The 21,269-nt window shown below is 41.9% G+C and overlaps 1 protein-coding gene across 4 annotated transcripts in view; it reads right to left on the bottom strand.

Moving 5' to 3' along the window:
- LOC129762508 (uncharacterized) overlaps nt 1-21,269 on the bottom strand; it is a 232,342-nt gene that overhangs the window by 103,688 nt on the left and 107,385 nt on the right. For all 4 annotated transcript variants that reach the window (XM_055760846.1, XM_055760826.1, XM_055760834.1 and 1 more), the window contains 2 exons: nt 5,824-5,993; nt 5,424-5,738 (listed from right to left, as the gene is read on the bottom strand). In XM_055760846.1, the coding sequence (XP_055616821.1) occupies nt 5,424-5,738; nt 5,824-5,993 (485 nt within the window). The remainder of the gene's footprint in view (nt 1-5,423; nt 5,739-5,823; nt 5,994-21,269) is intronic.

Here is a 21,269-nt window from a genome sequence, read left to right as displayed (position 1 = left end):
GGCCGGATCTCGCTTAGTGCCACTATTCAAAGGACGTGTTGGAGTGGTACGAAGCCAACGGGGTCACCTTCGTGCCAAAGGAAATGAACCTGCCCAACGCGCCGGAGCTTCGCCCAATAGAGAAATATTGGGCGATTATGAAGCAGGCCCTCCGGAAGAACCCAAAAGTTGTCAAATCGGAGGCGGACTTCAAGAGAAAATGGATTTCTGTTCAAAAAAAACTACAACCTGACGTTGTACAGAACCTTATGGACGGGGTAAAGAGGAAGGTGCGAGCATACGGGCTTGGGATCGAAGTATGAATAAAAAGAAAATGCCAAAAGTTGTTTAATAGTTTTTATTTTACTGTCTAAAATTTTCAATAGGATCGGTCTACTGGGCGAATTTCTACAGCGTTTTTTCCGTGATGCAATTTGATGTGACACACCCTTTATTCATTGTATCGAGTCATACTATAGCTTGTTGGAAAGGTATTTTTGCGCGCTATAATATAGTCCTTGACAGTGTTTTGTTTGGTTAAATCGTTCGTGAGTAATTGTGTCGCAAATATGGAGCAAAATAAAGAGAAAATCCGACATATTTTACAGTACTACTATGACAAAGGCAAAAATGCATCTCAAGCTGCCAATAAAATTTGTGCAGTTTATGGACCCGATACAGTTTCCATTTCCACCGCACAACGATGGTTTCAACGTTTTCGTTCTGGTGTAGAGGTCGTCGAAGATGCGCCACGCTCCGGAAGGCCTGTCGTCGAAAATTGCGACAAAATCGCTGAATTAGCCGAGAAAGACCGGCATAGTAGCAGCCGTAGCATCGGCCAAGAACTGGGGATAGGTCATCAAACCGTTATTAACCATTTGAAGAAGCTTGGATTCACAAAGAAGCTCGATGTATGGGTGCCACACACGTTGACGCAAAAAACATCTTTGACCGTATCGACGCATGTGAATCGCAACAAAATCGACCCGTTTCTGAAGCGGATGGTAACTGGCGATGAAAAGTGGGTCACTTACGACAACGTGAAGCGCAAACGGTCGTGGTCGAAGCCCGCTGAAGCGGCTCAGAAGGCCAGGAAGGTTCTGCTGTGTGTTTGGTGGGATTGTCAAGGAATAATCTATTATGAGCTGCTTCCCTATGGCCAAACGCTCAATTCGGACCTGTACTGCCAACAACTGGACCGCTTGAAGGTAGCACTCATGAAGAAGAGGCCATCTTTGATAAACAGAGACCGCATTGTCTTCGATCAGGACAACGCCTGGCCACACACTTCTTTGGTGACGCGCCAGAAGCTCCGGGAGCTCGGATGGGAGACCTTGCACCAAGTGACTACCACCTGTTTTTGTCCATGGCGAACGAGCTAGGTAGTCAGAAGTTAGCCACAAAAGAGGCCTGTGAAAATTGGCTATCCGAGTTTTTTGCCAATAAGGAAGCGAGCTTCTATAAGAGGGGTATTATGAAGTTGGCATCTCGTTGGGAACAAGTCATCGAACAAAACGGCGCATATTTGACTTAAAACAGATGATTGTAACTAATTTTATGAACAAATGAAAATTTAAGAAAAATACCGCAGGACTTTTTTGACAGCCTAATATATAGATGAAATTTGTAAAGATCAATCAATGGAGAGTTCTGCGATTGAACCCACGAACGTTCGCTCGGCAAAAAAACGTGAATGTTCGGAAGAATTCAAATCAAAAAAATAATTTTGGGTGGGATGAAGCTCGCCGGGTCAGCTAGTAATTAATAATCACATTCACATAACCCTATTCTATCACAAGCTCCCCTCTCTATTACTCGCATTTTTTCATTCTCTAATATTCAGTCGCCCTCTCTCACTCTCTCATTATGAATCTCTACAAAAAGTACAGACGATTTACTCATCGAACCTACGATTCCTACCTGGAAAGATGCATGCATTGTGACATTCATATATCAAAAGCATACGACCATGTCTGGCATTTCCCAATCCTCAAATCTCTCGAGGAATCGGGAATCAAAAGTCGCATGAGTCGTTACGTACAAAATTTTGTTGTAAACAAAAAATTTAGTCATAATCAGCAAGCATCGTTCCGGGGTTAGGATCCAGGAGAACGGTATTCCTCAAATGTCGGTTATTTCTCCTAAATTGTTGTTGATCTGTATGCTGTATCTGTTTAATTTTCATGTTAGGTTTATGCAGATGATATCATTCAATCTCTTCATACCGATGACCAGGAGAAAATTTCAATTCGCTATAAATTCCGTTACAGAATGGGCAGATGTAACAGACTTCAAAATTTCCCCAAAAAAAAGTCCAACTCCTACAGATTAACAAAAAAAGAAAATAGATCAGTATTTTACCAAAATTCGTGCTTAATCACATCACTATAGATGAAAATTCATCCCTCAAGATCCTTGAGGTTTGTCTCGACCGATCTCAGCTTTCATAATCACATAGACTACGTGAGAAGTTCTTCGGGTAAACGCTTCCAAATAATCAGAACGATTGCATCTAGAGCTGGCTTCTATTCAAAATGTTCTATGGCGCTGGGGTTATCAGCATAGGTAGTCATGCTGATAAGAAGTATATAATATTATACGACAAAGTTTTCAGAACTGCCTCTGGAGGGTTTATACCAAGTCCTACTTCCACAGTGATGACCGAATGTGGCCAGCTACCAATCAAGCACTACTTGACGATCTGTGTGGTTACAAAGGCTGTGCATTGGCTCTTGAGGCTAAGCCAAGATATTGTGATACACCAACAGCTACACTCCTTGACCAACTTCTACCTTCCTTCCATAGCTACCTTACCCAGAACCATACTTAGATCCTGGAACCAATCCCCTCCGAAAATCCCCTCTTGGGCAGAATGGCAGAATGGGGCCGCGCATTATCGTGGATGAGGAATACCCCTTTCGCCAATAAACCTGGCCTTTTGTTCTTAATCGCGGTTATTAATCGGTCCGAAACTTCACAATAGTACGGTGATGAAACAGGCGTTCGGCGTTCAACGATTCGATAACACTGAAGAAATTCGTGACGCAGTTACATCGTACTTCAAAAAGTTGGACGCTACGCACTTCGCGCTCGGAATAGAAAAAATCGTGCCACGCTATGAAAAATGCCTCGAACGTTACGGCCCTCGACCCTCATACATCCTAGAATTAGTACCCCACCCTTCGACAATAAATTGATCTGTTTCTAAAAGAAACCGGTCTGTTCAACAAGATCTAAACATTCAAACAGGGATGAATCTTCGGGTTAAAGTCCCTGAAAAACAAGAACTGAACTGGATTTCTTCATTAACGCTTTGAATATGGAGCCGAGAAGGTCGTACCCTAGCGCTCCGAAATTTTTTTTTGGAGTAATTCTCGGCTTTTTCCTTCCACAGCTGACGACAACTGAGCAAGAAGAGGAAAAGCCATTTATCCATTGGGCTTAATGTGGTACATGTGGTACACTTAACGTGTTTTTTAACGACTTTCATATGAAGTGCGCAACAAATAGATGATAGTTTAGAGGCGAATGAACTGCAAAGTTTAAAGCCTCTTAAAAACAAAGAAAGAAGAAGAAGTTGAGAATTTTTACGCCACGCGAATGAATATGTCACATTATATGGCCACGCACCATAAGCGCCGATTCCGTAAGTGTGCATCGGAACTAATACAACAGTTTAACACTAATGCCGAAAGATTTCAATAAATTCCCGGAAATACAATCTAAATTTGCAACTTTAGAGTACATAAAATATCATTTAACATGGTAGCTTTGCGAAATTTCATTGCAAAAACCAATCATGCATTGCGAAACGTTTAGCACAAGTGTAAGAATAATAGTATCGGGTAGCAATTTGGTTGAAAATGGTTTCAAAGGTGAAACAATTTATTTCAATCTTCATGTAGTGAATCAATCGTCACAAATGTTTGCTCGTGATCGAGAACGGATCGTCCGATTTGAGCTGTCTATTTGATTGTGTTATAAGTTCAATTGAAACTCGCTTTGAAGCATCTGAGCGCAATGGAGAAAGTATTCACTCAGCGTTCATACATACTTATGTTATTTCATCCATGCAGAAATCAGAAGTCATCTCATACGAGACCACAGAAGGCAACATATGTTATTCTACTTCGGCATATTTTATCGTGATATGAATCATGCAACGAGTAATCACCATCCATTTGCCATCATTGTTCGATTGTGACACTGGTGGAGTCAACAAAGAATACCTAACAATGAAAAAGCCCTTTTATTATTATCAAAGAGTTTATTAATTTAGTTTTTCAAACATGTCCAAGCTTAGTATGCAACAGATAGCCTAGCGTAATCCTACGTAAACTATGCGGTCGTGTCTCGGACACAACTCTCCTGTGACTTTTTCCCTCTACTCCCAGCCCTTGAATTGAAACGGTTCTGTTTTGAGTGGAAGGAAATCATGCAGTGCGGAGAAAAACAAACTCAGGAACATCTGCGATCAATAGAAAATAATATTAGCTTGTTTTGTCTTTTAATTTTCGGACCTTTGAACCCGTTTCCCACGGTGCGTAGAGAATTTTTTTTTCAACATTCACATAGTGAACCACAACCAGTTCAACGACCCTGGGTAACCCTAATGTGGGTCAACTCGCTCACTCGCTCGCCGCATGCCGTCTGCCAGTCTGGAACCAGTTTCGGTACGAAACCAGCACACCAAAACTGCCAATTTCCACGGGACCCAATTTGGCATTGCTCGTGCCATCCCCACAAACCTCGCGCCATTATTTTGCGCCGATGTCTGTCCACTGGGAAGAACTTACATAATCGTCGTCAATTGCTCGCGCCATACCTAACCTCTGAAACCGAAAACTCACTTCGCCACGTGTTGCTTTGGTTCTGTTTCTTTCCCTGCCGCCGTTGCATTGGCCCTCCAGAGTTTTCGGATTGGAAGTCCAATCAATACGCTATGCTAGGTGACGTAATAGGGCTCTAATTCACTTTAAATGCTTCTCTGGGTTTATTTGTGCACATCGTGCGCATTCGCATTCATGTCGACTGTGTCGTACTTACTTTCACTCCCCAGGGATGGCGGGGACATGACGTAAATATCAGCGATTGAATCTTGCAAGATTGCGACTCATCCAGAAGGCACAAAAGGCCACACCGCTCAGCTCGCGCTGATTAAATATCAATTGTAAGTGGAGTTTTTTTCTCTCGCAAGCGTTTGCATATTGTTGAGGGAAACGAGTCAAGATGAAAACAAAATTCTTCAAGTCATCTAACTAGCAGAGATCCTCAGCTCGAACGCTGAGACCCCCAAAAACATTTTGAACAGACGTTATGTTTGCTGATGTCGTTTTGGCTGTATACTTGAACTGCGGAAGCAAATCTTCGTTTTGTGCACTAAACACTGTCATCTTCATCGCCATTCGCCATCGAATTAATCAATAAAAGGTCAAAATACTCACATCATCGGTGAAGTCCCCGAAGTGCTTCCGCTCCTCGGTGACCATGCGCTCCTTGGTTTCCTCCCGGGAGACTTCAATCTCCTCCTTGATGTCCCTCAGCAGTCCATCGGGACGAGCCACGACGGCACTGATAGTCTTTGGTTTATTGCTATTATCCCCACCGGCGGTCGGAACGTTCACGATTCCGGCCCCACTAACAACCCCATCTCCCTCACTGACTAGTTTTCGCCCTCCGGCGGCATCCTGCTTGCCGCCAGAATCGACGGCAGTTTTGGTAACTTCTGCTTCCTCCGTTGGGTCGCCCAGGGTACGATGCTAGGGAGAAACGGAAGAAAGAAAACAAGGGAATAAATTAACCACATTCGGTATAACCGCCATCGCCGAGAGCGATGCCGCATACCTCTGTTTGCACCGTTTCCTGCTTGTCGGTGTCCTCCGTCGTGTTGGTGGACACAATCGGGCCGGAATCTTCGACAACTTTGCCATCCTCGAACACCAGCTGCCGCTGGATGCGGGTCTCGATTTGGCGCGTGGTCGTAAGCTCGGTCTTGCGCTTCTTGATGACTTCCTCTGTGGATTAGAGGATGGAGAAAAACAAAACACGAGTCGATAAAGGTTGTGCTCAATGCTGAACTATACGATCGAGGTCGATAAAACATTCCGCTGCCAGCAGGCGAACGATATTAAACGCCAAAAGGTAGACTACCATCATATCATGTTCATGTTTTAGCTTTTAAGGTGAGCAACGAATAGCGGACATTTTACCGGAATCTGAAGCAGATTTTCATATTTAGCCATTATGACTCAGGTGTACATAAAATTCGAACCAAATGAGGTGAAGCTTTCTTATTCAACGTATTACAGTATAAAACAAAGAAAGCAAACCTATCCCATACTACACTCGACAAAAAATGCTGTAACTTCGTGAAAAATCAACGCATGAAGATGAAATGTACATCATTTGAAAGTTTCAAGCTCTCAATTTTGCAGCGTTTTACAAAAAAAAATTATCTTGGTGTGTGTAGATGTAGCGGGCGAAAATATCGGTTAGAAATGAAAAATCGATTTCTCTCTGTTTCTTCGAAAATTTTGTGGGCAAACACAAATGTTTGTAGGACCTTTCAATCTATATAAATTAAAATGGAAGGCCAATTGTGTTGCTAAACACAGAACTCTGTTAGAGATGAACCAGCCTTTGGCTGAAAATCTCTTTAATAAAGAAAGAAAAAAAAAATAAAAAAAACACAAAACTCGAAGAAGGAATGGTCCGATTTGAGCCGTTTATTTTGTTTTATTTATCTCGGCCCATAGTTCAATATAGTGGAGAGAAAAATCGGAAATTTTTCGGAAAACTATGAAGGAAGGTCGGAAAATTCGGAAAATTAAATTCCCATATGTTTTACAATTACATCATGATTAGCGTTGTTAGTCCATTCAATATTTTCGCTAACAAAATTGATCGTTGTTCGAAGGAGGAAATGGATATCCAGGCGAAATAAGGTACTCGTATACTGCCCATGTTTGCATAGGAGACGTATTCACCAACACCATTAGTGTTGGGAAAACGCTATTTTGTTGTTTTTCTGCCTACAAGCGTAATCATACGAATTTCCAATGAAATGATCTGTCCTGTTGAAGGATATTATCGGCGAAACGAGGGCCTACGAAATTTTGCGGATTAAAACATTTTTTCCATTTCGAAAACGGTTGCGTCTATTTATGGGGACAATCAATCGTTTCAATGAATACTTGTTCGCATAGCTAGACGTAATCACCATGGTGCTCTGTCTGTAGCGTAAGTATTTACATTAAGGATAATAGTCAAAACGTCTCCGTCGGTAGTTTCAGTTGTTATCGGATAAAATAAAAAAAGGTTTGGAAGAAATTCAGTGAAATGTCTGGAAAAGGTGCTGGTGGATCTGTTGCGTGTCTATGAGAGTCCTTTTTCCCTGAATACTCTAGGATATGATTAGAACAGCAGGTTCGCGTTTTTCCAATTAATTGAATTTGTGGAGGCAATCTGCAATGTTGGTAATTTTAGCAACATTATCATTCGCATAAAGATGGTGGAGTGACTTACACCAACGGTATGAGTAAAGGCTGAGTATGTGGAATAATTCGATGTCGAATTCGGGGAGCTATAATGCTACGAACAAATATTAATTTAATTCTCATCTGATCTGATCTGATTGTTTCATTATCTACTTGAAGATTCAAATGCAGAAATTTAAGTAATTATAACATTAAAAAACACAATTGCTTCTCTTTGTTCGTCGCAGTGCATTGTACAGAAAATAGTAATTATATGAGCAGCGTTTCAATGGTTTCTTATATTCATCTATTTGGAAACACTAAGTAATAAGACACTATCATGACAGGCATGTTTGGACTCTACAAAAAATGTGATTCAAATATAGATTTAGTTTATAGCACATAATACTGACAATTACGTAAACGTATTACATTGCGTGCGTAGAATGCATAACGGCCAAAAAGTCGATTTTGCTCATTTTGTCGCTTACGTCTCCTATACAAACATGGGCAGTATATCTTCTATTTATATAAATAAAAATGTAAGGCCAAATGTGTTGCTGAGCGCAAATCCCGAAGAAGGAATGGTCCGATTTGAGTTGTCTTTATTTTGTTGTATTCTGCCCATGGAACAATGTTATGATGAGAAAAAGTTTAGAAATTTGTTCTAAAGAATTCATATCAAAACAATAACTTTGTGCGGGACAAAGTTCGCCGGGTCATTCAGCTCGCGCAGTCCGAAGACATCGGTCGCAAATTTGTTCGCGTCTATTATAAAGTGGAGATTATACCGTTATCAGTTCGTGGCTGGTGAAGTTATTTCGCCCTAACGGGGTTCTCTTTATTGCGTGAGTGAGGAGAGCAGCAATCACTACCAGCGTGAGGAAGAAGTCCTCCACGGCGGACGCGGTGCGTGTGCCGTATCATCGCTGTGTGTGCTTTAGCATCGTCATCGATTCCATCATCGTGTTGTGGTGCGATATACCGTTGCATCTGTGCCGAGCGATTGCCACGCGGTTCGATTGAGACACCGCTTCATTTCATTCGCATTGGTGTGCGATTTAGGTATAATATATATTAGGTTTAGAAATACAAAAAAAATAAGAATTATATTATTTTATATCTGCCGTAATGGCAGAAGGTCATGTTGACATGGAGATTGAAACTACTGTTTCCTCCTCACTAGCTACAACGGGGACTGGGAAGTCGCTTAAACGCGTTCCCCCCTCAGAAGATGTCTCTTCAGAGAAAGAGGTAATCTACCTTAACAAGCCCCCCTCAAGAAAATTGGCAAACTTTTTCTCTTCGCCCCCTCAATCTCCCGCTCCCGCTTCCGCTCTACTACCGAACTTGCCTCCCAGCCCTACTGATACCGCTCCCGTTCAACAATCGACCTCGTCCTCCCCCTCAGTTGTTTCCTCTCCTCGTGTCAAGGTCTATCCAGACGATGCACTTGGAGCTGGTCCATGGGTTGTTTTTTTCCGGCCTAAACCAAAAGGAAAGGCAATTAATGTCATTCAGGTTTCGAAAGATCTGGCAAGATTATATTCCTCCGTGGTCGAAATCTCTAGGGTTAGACCGAACAAACTGCGTGTTGTCGTGAGTGATCGGAAACACGCGAATGCAATTGTGATCGACGAGAGATTCTCCCTAGAGTATCGCGTCTACGTGCCCTTCCATGACGTAGAAATCTCGGGGGTGGTAACTGAAACTGGTCTGACGTGCGAAATGATAAAAGAAGGAGTTGGTAAATTTAAAAGACTCCCGTTGGTGGGTGTTAAAATTTTGGACAGCCGCCAACTAGGAAAAGTATCCCAAGAAGAGGGAAAAACTAAATTCACGCCGTCAGACTCGTTTCGAGTAACTTTTGCTGGTTCCGCTCTACCTGACTACGTCATGGTGGGCAAATTGAGATTGCCTGTGCGACTCTTCGTGCCAAAGCCCATGACTTGCAAAAAATGCAAGTCAGTTGGTCACACTTCAGATTATTGTGCCAACAAGGAGCGCTGTGCCACTTGCGGAGAGCAACATGAGGGGAAATCCTGCAGTGCGACTGAGCATAAATGTCCATATTGCGGGGGATCCCCACACGAGCTCTCAGTTTGTGAAACTTACAAGAGTCGCTGGGAGAAACAGAAGCGCTCTTTGAAGGAACGCTCGAAACGCACTTTTGCGGATATTTTAAAGGGCGCTTCTCCACTGGCCCAACAACAACAACCAATCAACACACAAAATGTCTTCGCCACGTTGCCCGTTGACGAAATAGAAGCGGACACAGCTAACGGGGGCACACCGTTCATTTTCCAAGGGAATCCCCGGCGCAAAAATGTGACCACTCCCAAAGTTCAAGGACAAGCCCCTCCGGTGATACCCCCTGTTAGCATGCCTAAAAAATCGAGTGCAGCGGACAAGCAAAATCAGGTTCCTCCTGGTTTCCGTGGGAATAATTCACCTTCGAATGGCCCAGCACTCGAGGGGACATCAAAAACCCCAACTGTCCCTGTTTTTCCGTCCAGTTCAACTTCCCAATCGGGATTTATAAAGTTGTGTGACCTTTTGGACCAAATCTTCAAGTGTTTTAATGTTTCCGACTCCATCAGAACCATTGTCATTTCAATGCTTCCAGTATTAAAGACAATGTTGCAACAATTGATGCAAACATGGCCCCTCCTTGCAATGATTATCTCTCTTGATGTCTAATTTAAATAGAGAGGTCGGAGATATCACTGTTTTACAGTGGAATTGTCGTAGTCTTATCCCTAAATTGGATACATTCAAATTTTTAATTCATAAGTTCAATTGTGATGTTTTTGCTCTGTCCGAAACTTGGCTTTCTTCGCAAGATGATCTCTCTTTCCATGATTTCAATATTATACGCTTGGACCGTGATGACAGATACGGAGGGGTGCTATTGGGTATCAATAAGTGCCACTCATTTTTTCGAATTGACCTTCCACCTATTGGAGGGATCGAAGCTGTTGCTTGTCATGCAAACATCAGAGGCAAAGACCTCTGTATTGTCAGCTTGTATTGGCCTCCGAGAGCTGCGGTTAGCCGCAATCAACTTGTTGACATGTGCTCACTCCTTCCTGAGCCACGATTGATCTTGGGAGACTTCAACTCTCACGGAACTGCCTGGGGGGAACCGTACGACGATAATCGTTCATCGTTGATATATGACCTTTGTAACAGCTTCAATATGACCGTTTTGAACACTGGGGAAACAACACGTGTACCTAAACCTCCTGCTAACCCAAGTGCTCTTGACCTCTCGCTTTGCTCGAATTCACTATCGTTAGATTGCAAGTGGAATGTAATCCAGGACCCCAACGGCAGTGACCACTTGCCAATCAAAATTTCCATCACCATTGGTTCGAATTCTTCTGAATCTATAAACATGGCATATGACCTCACAAGACACATTGACTGGAAAAAATATGCGGACGCAATTGCTCTAGCCATCAATTCCAGAGATGGTTTGCCTCCATTGGAGGAGTATAACTTCCTTTCTCGTTTGATATATGACAGCGCGGTTCGCGCTCAAACGAAACCCATCCCAGGCTCCACTTTTCGTCAAAGGCCTCCCAATCCATGGTGGGATAGCCAATGTTCCAAGCTTTATCAGGATAAATCGAATGCATTTAAAGCTTTTCGGAAACGTGGAACCCCTGAAAATTTTCAGAAGTATTTGGACCTTGAAAATCAATTTAAAAACTTGATCAAAGGGAAAAAACGTGCTTATTGGCGAAATTTCGTGGGAGGTTTGTCACGAGAAACGTCAATGAAAAAATTATGGAAAGTGGCTCGAAACATGAGAAATCGCTCTTCAACGAATGAAAGCGAAGAATATTCACATCGATGGATTTTTAATTTTGCACGAAAAGTTTGTCCCGATTCCGCTCCCGTGCAAAAAATTGTTCGAGATATACCACAAGATAAGTGCGATCTTGATTCCGAGTCTTCGATGGTAGAATTCGCTCTTGCTCTCCTTTCATGTAACAATTCTGCTCCGGGATCGGATAGAATTAAGTTCAACTTGTTAAAAAACCTCCCTGATGTGGCGAAACATCGCTTGTTGAATTTATTCAATCGGTTTCTGGAGCATAATATTGTTCCAGATGATTGGGGACAAGTGCGAATTATAGCTATTCAAAAACCCGGAAAACCCGCGTCCGACTTCAATTCGTACCGCCCAATAGCAATGCTGTCTTGTATACGGAAATTGTTGGAGAAAATGATCTTGTTTCGCCTTGATCATTGGGTTGAAACGAATGGCCTACTCTCCGATACACAATATGGGTTCCGCAGGGGCAAGGGGACGAATGATTGTCTTGCGTTGCTTTCTTCAGAAATTCAAATGGCTTACGCCGAAAAAAAACAAATGGCTTCAGTATTCTTGGACATAAAGGGGGCCTTTGATTCTGTTTCAATAGAGGTTTTGTCAGACAAATTGCACTCTCGGGGTCTGCCGCCTCTGTTGAATAATATGTTATATAACTTGCTTTGTGAGAAACAGTTGAATTTTTCTCACGGGAATTCGACAGTAAATCGGGTCTCCTACATGGGTCTCCCCCAGGGCTCATGTTTAAGCCCCCTTTTGTACAACTTCTATGTAAGCGACATCGACAATTGCCTTACACAAAATTGCAGCCTAAGACAACTTGCAGATGACGGAGTGGTGTCTGTCGTAGGATCAAACGAATCCGACCTGCAAGGACCCTTACAAGATACTTTGAACAATTTTTCAACCTGGGCCATTGGGCTAGGGATCGAATTCTCCACGGAGAAAACAGAGATGGTGGTTTTTTCTAGGAAGCATAGACCAGCAAAACCAAAGCTTCAACTTTTGGGTAACCCGATCACTCATGCTATGTCATTCAAGTATCTTGGGGTCTGGTTCGACTCCAAATGTACTTGGGGGGCCCATATTAGGTATCTGAGTAAAAAATGCCAACAAAGAATAAACTTTCTCCGTACAATTACCGGCACCTGGTGGGGAGCCCATCCCGAAGATCTTATAATGTTGTATCGAACAACTATTCTCTCAGTGATGGAGTATGGCAGTTTCTGTTTTCAATCAGCTGCCAAAACACATCTCATTAAACTCGAGCGAATTCAGTATCTTTGTCTCCGTATTGCGTTGGGATGTATGCCCTCAACGCATACCATGAGTCTCCAGGTTTTGGCAGGCGTAGTCCCACTAAAAGATCGCTTCAATTTATTATCTCTTCGGTTCCTCATCCGGTGTAAGGTTATGAACCCATGCAGGTTGATCCTTCTTCGTATACTCCCAACCGTGTTTGTTTTCATGACTACATCAATTCCTCTGTACATTTTGATCTGTTCATGAAGGAGAAAATCCATGGAATTCCAGATTATCATCGATCGGGGATCATTCCTACGATCTTCAATGCAAAGTATGGGCGTGTCAATTGTGATAATATGTACTTTACTGATGGGTCCTCTATGAATGAGTCCACAGGATTTGGAGTGTTCAACGAATTTTTTAGCACCTCCCACAGTCTTCAGAATCCTTGCTCAGTGTATATTGCTGAATTGGCAGCAATACACTGCGTGCTGAACAGCGTCGCCTCACGACCTGTTGAACACTATTACATTGTAACGGATAGTCTTAGCTCTGTCGAAGCTATCCGTTCAGTGAGGCCGGAAAAGCACTCGCCGTATTTCCTTGAGAGAATACGAGAAATTTTGAGTGCTTTATCCAGACGCTGTTATGTCATTACCTTTGTCTGGGTCCCTTCACATTGCTCAATTCCGGGTAACGAGAGGGCTGACTCATTGGCAAAGGTAGGTGCAATTGAAGGCGATATTTATCAGCGTCAAATCGCTTTCAATGAATTTTATTCTTTAGTCCGTAAAAATACCATCGCTAACTGGCAACGTAAATGGAACGAAGATGAATTGGGCCGGTGGTTTCACTCGATTATCCCTAAGGTTAGCCTCAAACCATGGTTCAAAAGTCTGGACTTAAGTCGGGACTTTATTCGCACCTTCTCTCTACTCATGTCCAATCACTGTTCGTTAGACGCGCTACTCTTTCGTTTTAATCTTGCCGATGGCAATATCTGTGCTTGTGGCCAAGGTTACCACGACATCGAACACGTTGTTTGGTCGTGCGAGGAGTATCTTGTTGCCAGATCGAATTTAGAAAACTCTCTTCGGGCTAGAGGAAGGCAGCCCAATGTGCCGGTGAGAGATGTGTTAGCTGGTTTAGACCTTGATTACATGTCCCAAATATATGTCTTCCTAAAAGCTATCAATCTTCGTGTGTGATTGTCCTTATATCCTTATATCCTTTTCCTTTTCCTTCGCGAGAAATCAAATCCCTTCGTACTAACAATAGAATAAGGTGAAATGTAAATACATGTTAGATATAAGATAGGCTTAAGAATTGAGTATGATGAATGTGAGTGCGAATGTGAGTGTGAACATTGTCAACATATCCTTATATCCCATCCTTTTCCTGAAACAAAATGTCACCCTTCTAAACTCGAGCAAGCCGCGAGTAATCGGTTCTCTACTTCATTAACATTAGAATTAATAAAAAATGTTTATATATACTTGTAACTATACAAATAGGAGTTTGGCTCCTTTAAACTTATGTAACTGAGCCTGTAAAAATAAACGATTTAATAAAAAAAAAAAAAAAAAAAAGTTCGCCGGATCAGCTAGTAGTTTAATAAAAAAAAGCATCGCACCGCAAATCGGAAAGCAGTTTTGAGAACTCCAATAAATTCTTACAAGGGTAATTTGTTGCCTTATTATGTACATCTCATCTTAATGCGTTGGTTTTTCACGAAGTTACAGCATTTCAAAAATCACCTGTGGTAAGCAGTATAAAATTTTAGTCATAAAAGAGCCATCAACAGTGAAATTTACAAATCTGGGTGCTATTCTGGAGCCGAAACAAAAACATGTTAGGCTGAAGGAAAAACCATGCCAAACAATTCAACGCTTGGTTTATTGCAGAAATGTGACATAAAAAAGTGAAAAAACCATGCCTATTTTTTCGTGGAATTGTTTGTTTGTTTTACTATTACCACTGTTTTTATTTTAAGCGAGAACTGCTGGATAATCTCCCCGTTTAATGGTATGTAACAATATATGATATCACAACAACAGAGATGTGTAATACGATCTTGAAATCTCTCATATATTCGTTACATGTGTCATATTCAATTTCGTTGAGTGATCCCCCTATATAGAAATCAAACATGTAGTACCGGATGGATTACGTGAAGCGAAAGTGCCAAGTGAAAGTGAAAAGAAACAGTCTCGATGTATGTAAATTGAAATTGATACATGTTTAAATCAGGGTTATGGAGTCGAGAAGTCGAAGTCGGAAGGAATTTCAACGTATTAGGAGCGGAGTCGGAGTGGGAAAAATTTTACTGACTCCGACTTCGACTTCCGGTTGATTGGCCCAATAAAATCGACGTCGCTTCGGAAAAGTGAAGAAAAACGAAAACCTCCCGCTGAACATTTTTTGGAGTGAAATCCAGGCTTGTTTGCCAGAGATTGAAAAATATGACCGATCCAGTGATTCCAGCGTTTCCTGAGCTCATCGGCGATGTTGCACGAACGATTACTGTCATGCCACCAACTCAAGTCAGCGTAAAAATGCTGTTCTCTGATTTCAAAATTGTGAAGTCAGATCTTTGAGCCTCCATGAAAGAAGACTTGGCTGAAGCAATTCTTTTTATACGAACATTCTAAATTTTGATGTTTATTTTTATTGTCTAATCAGAGAAAATCGTAAATAAAACGTTCTAATGTAAAACCTGGTTTCGAATTATTTGGTTTTTTTTTCAGCAGGAGTCGGAGTTGGAGTCGGAGTCGGTACTAATAACTGTGGGGAGTCGGAGTCGAGGAATTTTCCCCAGACTCCACAGCCCTAGTTTAAACTGCTCTATGAATTCAGTTTTCATTCGATAAATTATTGTGCTCTATGTTTTATATGGTTCTAGCTGACCCAGCGAACTTTGTCTCGCCCAAAATTGATTTTTTTATATGAATACTTTCAAACATTCTCGTTTTCTTACCAAGCGAACGTTTATCGGTCCAATCGCAGAACTCTTGATTGATTGATGATTATCCTTTGACTCTTAAGAATTTCCTTTTACTATAAAGTACTTCTTAGTACTTCTACCAAAACTCGTAACTATAATAGAAAATTCTTTTCAGACAAAATTCTCGTTCAAGATTCTTCAATCACTGGCAAATAACATGTTTCTCCATTTCATGGAATACATGTTTGATACAGAAAATATAATAAAATAAAGACAAGTCAAATCAGACGATTCCTTCCTCGAGTTAGAGAGTTAGGGAAGATTATCGAATCACCATAGAAATATCTCTTGCCCTCTAAAACCTCCACGTGGTAAATTAGGTTTCATTTGCCGCATTCGTTCTCGAGCTATGCAGGCATGTGTGTTTCATTTGTATGGCAGCTCCCCCTTAGTGTGGAAGCAGGAGTGTCGAATCACCATAGAAAAAAAAAAAGTGAAGTGAGTGAAGGTTTTGCTCCGTAAAACCTTCACTCGCCAAATTCGGCTCCATTAGCTTGATCAGTTCACGAATTAAGCAGAAATATGTGTCTCATTTGTATGGCAGTACCCTAACCCTAACGAAAAAATAAAATAATAATACTTTGCAATAGAGAACAAAACTACCACTTTTCATAGAAATCTGAGAACCACTATATCGGTTTGGCATGGAATGGCTAAATAAGAAATATTTGCACAATTGTATGATTTTATCTCTAAAAGCAGAACCAAAGTTGTAAAGTTCAGACTGTGCCACTTGCACTGTGAAATATGTATTCTAATAACAAAACATCTGAATAAAAATGCATCTAAGTAAGGATTTTCATTCCAGTCTCGCTCCAGCCAGCGAGTAGTCAACAGTCTTTATTAAAGCTAAGAGTTACCGAAACAGTTGGATAATTGTTTGTGTGTGTGTGTGTGTTCCGCACGAATCGTTTTCTGATCAACGCCCACGGATCAAGTTATTTTGATTATTTAGGGGTCCAATTTGTGCTTCATATACATTCGCAGATTCGCCGCGTGCAGCCGGCCAATATTTGTTGTATCCATGAGTAATTGCTTGTGTATTTTTTTTTTCATTCATGAGTTAATGTTCAAATTTGGTTTCATTCTAATATCTAATATATATTCGAAGTGATAAACGAATGAATCAAATGAAATAATTTCGTAGCCATATATTTTTTCCATCCTGAGAATTTATGTGAGACAATATTCTGCACATCAAAAATATTGAATAGTTTCCACAAACGTTTTTTCGCGTTGTCAGCTTCATCAGTGGAATTGAACTTCATCCTGTTTCTTTATTTCATTTCATTTCATCTTTATTTCATCTGACTATATATTGTCATATTGAAAAATTGGCGGGGAAAAGCCAAAATGGCGTAAAAACCCCCATCTTTACATCATACATTGAAAGGAGCACATAAAAACATATCATGGTCAAAATATAAACATTAATATAAACATAATCAATTAGCAATCATCGTTGGAAGCGTCTTCGTCCAGTATTCATTATTGATTCAGTGGTCCATGTTGAATCCGGCAACGGAAAGCTTCGGCAGATTGGTTGAAGTCGAAGAATTCATAAAACACATTGAATCGTGCTGACATAAAGCGAATAGGGTCGTGTAAGCTGTAGTTCGCCAAACGTGGTCCAAGATGAAGGAAGCTTCTTGTGCGAAGGGCTCTCTCAGGTGCATAGATGTTTATCTCCGCAAGAATACCAGGACTATCAATTTCTCCCAAAAGCACATTGGCTGCAAACAATGCCTGGCTTACCTTCCTTCTATTCTGGAGTGTATCGAGTCCCAGTAATTGGCAGCGAGCCTCGTAGGGTGGGAGATTAATTGGATCATTCCATGGAAGAGTACGTAGAGCATAACGGACGATTTTTCTTTGAATTGATTCGATTCTTTCCACCCACAATGTTTGATAGGGGCACCAAACCACCACGCCGAATTCCAGAACCGATCGAACAAGCGTACAGAATAATGCTTTCAGGCAAGTGGGATCGCGAAATTGATCCGCAATTTTAAAGATGAATCCGAGAAGCTTATTGGCCTTGGATATTATGTCCGAGTAGTGCGGCTTGAAGTTTAAAGCTGAGTCAAGCGTAATTCCGAGATCACGTATTTTTTCTACACGTAGCAAAGGATGATGATCGATCATGTATGTAAACGTTATTGGCTTGAGTTTTCGATGAAATGCAATGACGTTGCATTTTTGAACATTTAGTGAAAGGAAGTTTCTTAAGCACCACTCATCGAAAGTGTTTAGCAGGTGCTGCAGTCGCAAGCAGCCAGCCGTTTCCCGAACTGTCATAAAAATTTTGACGTCATCCGCATAGAACAATCGACTACCTATTGGGAGGATCAACCCAATCTCGTTTAAAAATATAGAAAACAGCATCGGTCCGAGGTTGCTGCCTTGAGGTACTCCTGAGCTATTGGTGAACTTTTCCGAGAGATCCGTACCAATTTTCACACACAGTTTTCGGTTCGTAGGATACGACCTGAACCAACGAGTGAGCCTTGGAGATACTCCAAGCTTCTCAAGTTTGGCAAGCAGCATGTTATGATCAACCCTATCAAAAGCAGCCTTGAGGTCGGTGTACACAACATCCACCTGCGCTCCAACTTCCATATTCCTGAGGCAAAGCGAAACGAAAGGAACAAGATTCGTTGAAACGGACCTCTTAGGGTAGAAACCGTGTTGATCAGCAGTAATATAATTTTTGCAGCAAGAAAATAATGCGTCGTTGATTATGATTTCGAATATCTTAGAACAGGCGTTAAGCGATGTGATTCCTCGATAGTTTACGACGTTCTGCTTGTCTCCTTTCTTGTAAACCGGGAACATAAATGAATATTTCCAACGTGTTGGAAACACACCCTGCTGTATCGAGATATTGAACAGTTTCGACAGCGGTATTATAAATTTAGAAGAGCAATTCTTCAGTACGCAGGAAGGAATTCCGTCGGGACCAGCAGTGTTGGAGAATTTCAGTTTTTTTATAGCAGATTCAACACAGGCTGATGAAATCGTAGCGATATCAAAATCAAAAATGGCTCTGGGAGTATCTCTTATCGCATCTCCAATCTGGATCGATGAAGCGAAGCGATCGTTAAAAACACTTCTGAAGTGCTCAGCCAGCAGCTTGCATTTTTCAAATGAGCTGCAGGCAATTCTGTTGCCCAGGTGAATTTCCAATGGTAGCCCATCCTCCTTCCGTTTTGTTTTCACAAACGACCAGAACTGTCTTGGATTACGCCGTAGATTGTCCTGAATGCGCCGTGTATACCTTTTGTAAAGGAAACGATTGTACGTTCGGTATTCCTTGCTGGCTACTGACAGCAAATATTTGGCAATAGAATTACGGGTGTTACAATACTTGCGAAGCGCTCTTGATCTCAATCGCTTCAAATGACGTAGTCGAGCATTGGACCAGGCAGGCTTCGGAGCAGGTCTGCTCAACGGTACACAGTCAGAAATTACTCGGCTCACGACTTCCTCAAAGTAGTTAACGGCTTCATCTATCGATGGACTGGTATCCAGGAACTGCCAATCTGCCTGGGCGAGTGAAAGCCTTAATGCAACAAAGTCGGTTCTTCGGAAGTCGAGCTCGCGCACTTCATTGGTATTGTCGAAGCGGACGGGTATCGACAGATTAATATGAATTTCCAAAGCAGGATGGTAGTTGTCAAGACCGATTAAGGGTCCGAGAGCTTCTATAACAGAACATTCCGTGACTGCCGCTTCATTCACCAGCACAAAATCGAGGATCCGTGAGTTAATATTAGTAACTTTGTTGATTTGCATTAAATTATGCAGGCTGAAACCATCCAAGAGTGTACAGCAGGAAGCTGGGATGTTCGACCGAATAACATCAATGGTAGGATGATCATTAGCAGAAACGTTCCAAATCAGCCCAGATTGATTGTAATCACCAAGTACCAGAGCTAAGTCATTCTGTTCTAGTCGAGATAGTACATCACCAATCGAACTGATGTGATTGTTGATACTGTTAGAATCTGATTTCCGGTCTGGAGGAAGATACATCACACCAACACTTAATGATCTATGTGGAGTCGTAATTTTCACCCACAACTGCTCGAGAGATGTACAGACAGGAGTAGGATCGCGACAGCAACTAAGACGTTTTGAAACTGCTATCAAGACGCCACCTCCGCGCGATTTAGAACTGTTCAGATGATTACGGTCGTTGCGAAATACTGTATACATAAAGTCTGCTTCATTTAATATTGGAACACAAACAATTGCGTGTAGTTCAGTCATTTATTAACGAATTCATAATTTGTTTTTCATACAAATGTAGCATTTTCTTTACTCTTTCATAAAAAAAAATTATTCATTGCTGTTTCGAAGAAATTCTCGTACTTTTCCCGTAATACGGCACATTAGGCGGCGCACACCCTTTTCGTCCACCGTTTTGGCGATTTGATTCCACCAGTTCTTCATTTGAGTCATGTTCCTAACAAGTTTTCCCTTTGCCTTAAGCCTGCGCTTCGTGATTGCCCAGTATTTCTCTATCGGCCGGAACTGGGGGCAGTTTGGGGGGTTGAGGTCCTTCGGTATTACGCTGACCCCGTTCGTTGCGTACCATTCCATAACCGTTTTGCTGTAATGGCAGCTTGCGAGGTCCGGCCAAAACATTACTGGACGGTCGTGGGCACGAATAAACGGCAGAATCCGTTTCTGTAGGCACTCTTTTTTGTAGACTTCTGATGTCATTGTCTTGTCAGTGAGAAAGACTTTGGTTTTCTGTCCACAACTGCATATCCCCTGCCAAATCATGTACTTGCGGGCGAATTTATCCGCAAACACGAACTTAAATTTTGCAGGTACACCCCCCCGAGCCGTCGCCAAATAAAATTTTTGACCTGGGATTTGCCCAAAGTCCGCCTTCACGTAGGTCTCATCGTCCATCAGAATACATCCGTCGAACTTGGTCAGCACTTGGTCGTACAGCTTTCGAGCACGGATTCTGGCCACATTGTTCTGCTTCAGCGTCCGATTTGGCTGTTTGCTGGCTCGGAATGACCTTATTCCTTCCCGGAGACGAATTCGTCGCACCGTACTGTGAGCGGCCTGGAACTTATTGGCCAAATCGCGGTCTGAAAGATTGGGATTCCTCTTGACGGCCTTGATGACTTTCCCACGCAGTTTCCGGTCGACAGTTCCACTCCGACGCTTCGAATGCGGCTTCCGACCCGTCGTCAATGTTTCCTTGTACTGCTTGATAACACGCCATACGGTATTTCTGGGCATTTAAACTGTTTAGCTAGCTTAGATGCCAACAACAATGGATTTTCAAGAAAACTGTGCACAATTTTATCTCTCCGTTCGGCTTCCATGGCGGTTGTTTACAAAATTCTATCGTTTGGTGTTATGACATAAATACATGGTGAAAGGTAATGAATTTCCCGACACGTGGATGAAAAAAGTTTCCAAATCCGTCCACTAGGAGCGCCACAATGAGCAAAAGAATTTGTTCTAATATTAAATGAAGCAGACTTTACTCCCAAACAACTGTAAGGAATTAATTCGTTCATCAAGCCAGGTTTCGGTGAGAACTATAACGTCATAGTTGGAATCAACTGCGGTCAGAAACAAGTCATCTATCTTTGTCCTAAGCCCGCGGACGTTCTGGTAGTACATCAAGAGACCGTCGATTGTTGTTCGCTCTGGTGAAACAATACGTGTCGATCGTGGGCAGCATGGTGTTACG

This window comes from Toxorhynchites rutilus, chromosome 1, assembly GCF_029784135.1.
Source record: "Toxorhynchites rutilus septentrionalis strain SRP chromosome 1, ASM2978413v1, whole genome shotgun sequence".
NCBI classification, from domain to species: Eukaryota; Metazoa; Arthropoda; class Insecta; order Diptera; family Culicidae; genus Toxorhynchites; species Toxorhynchites rutilus.
The sequence above is the reverse complement of the archived record's forward strand: the minus strand, read 5'-3'. Positions and strand labels throughout refer to the sequence as shown.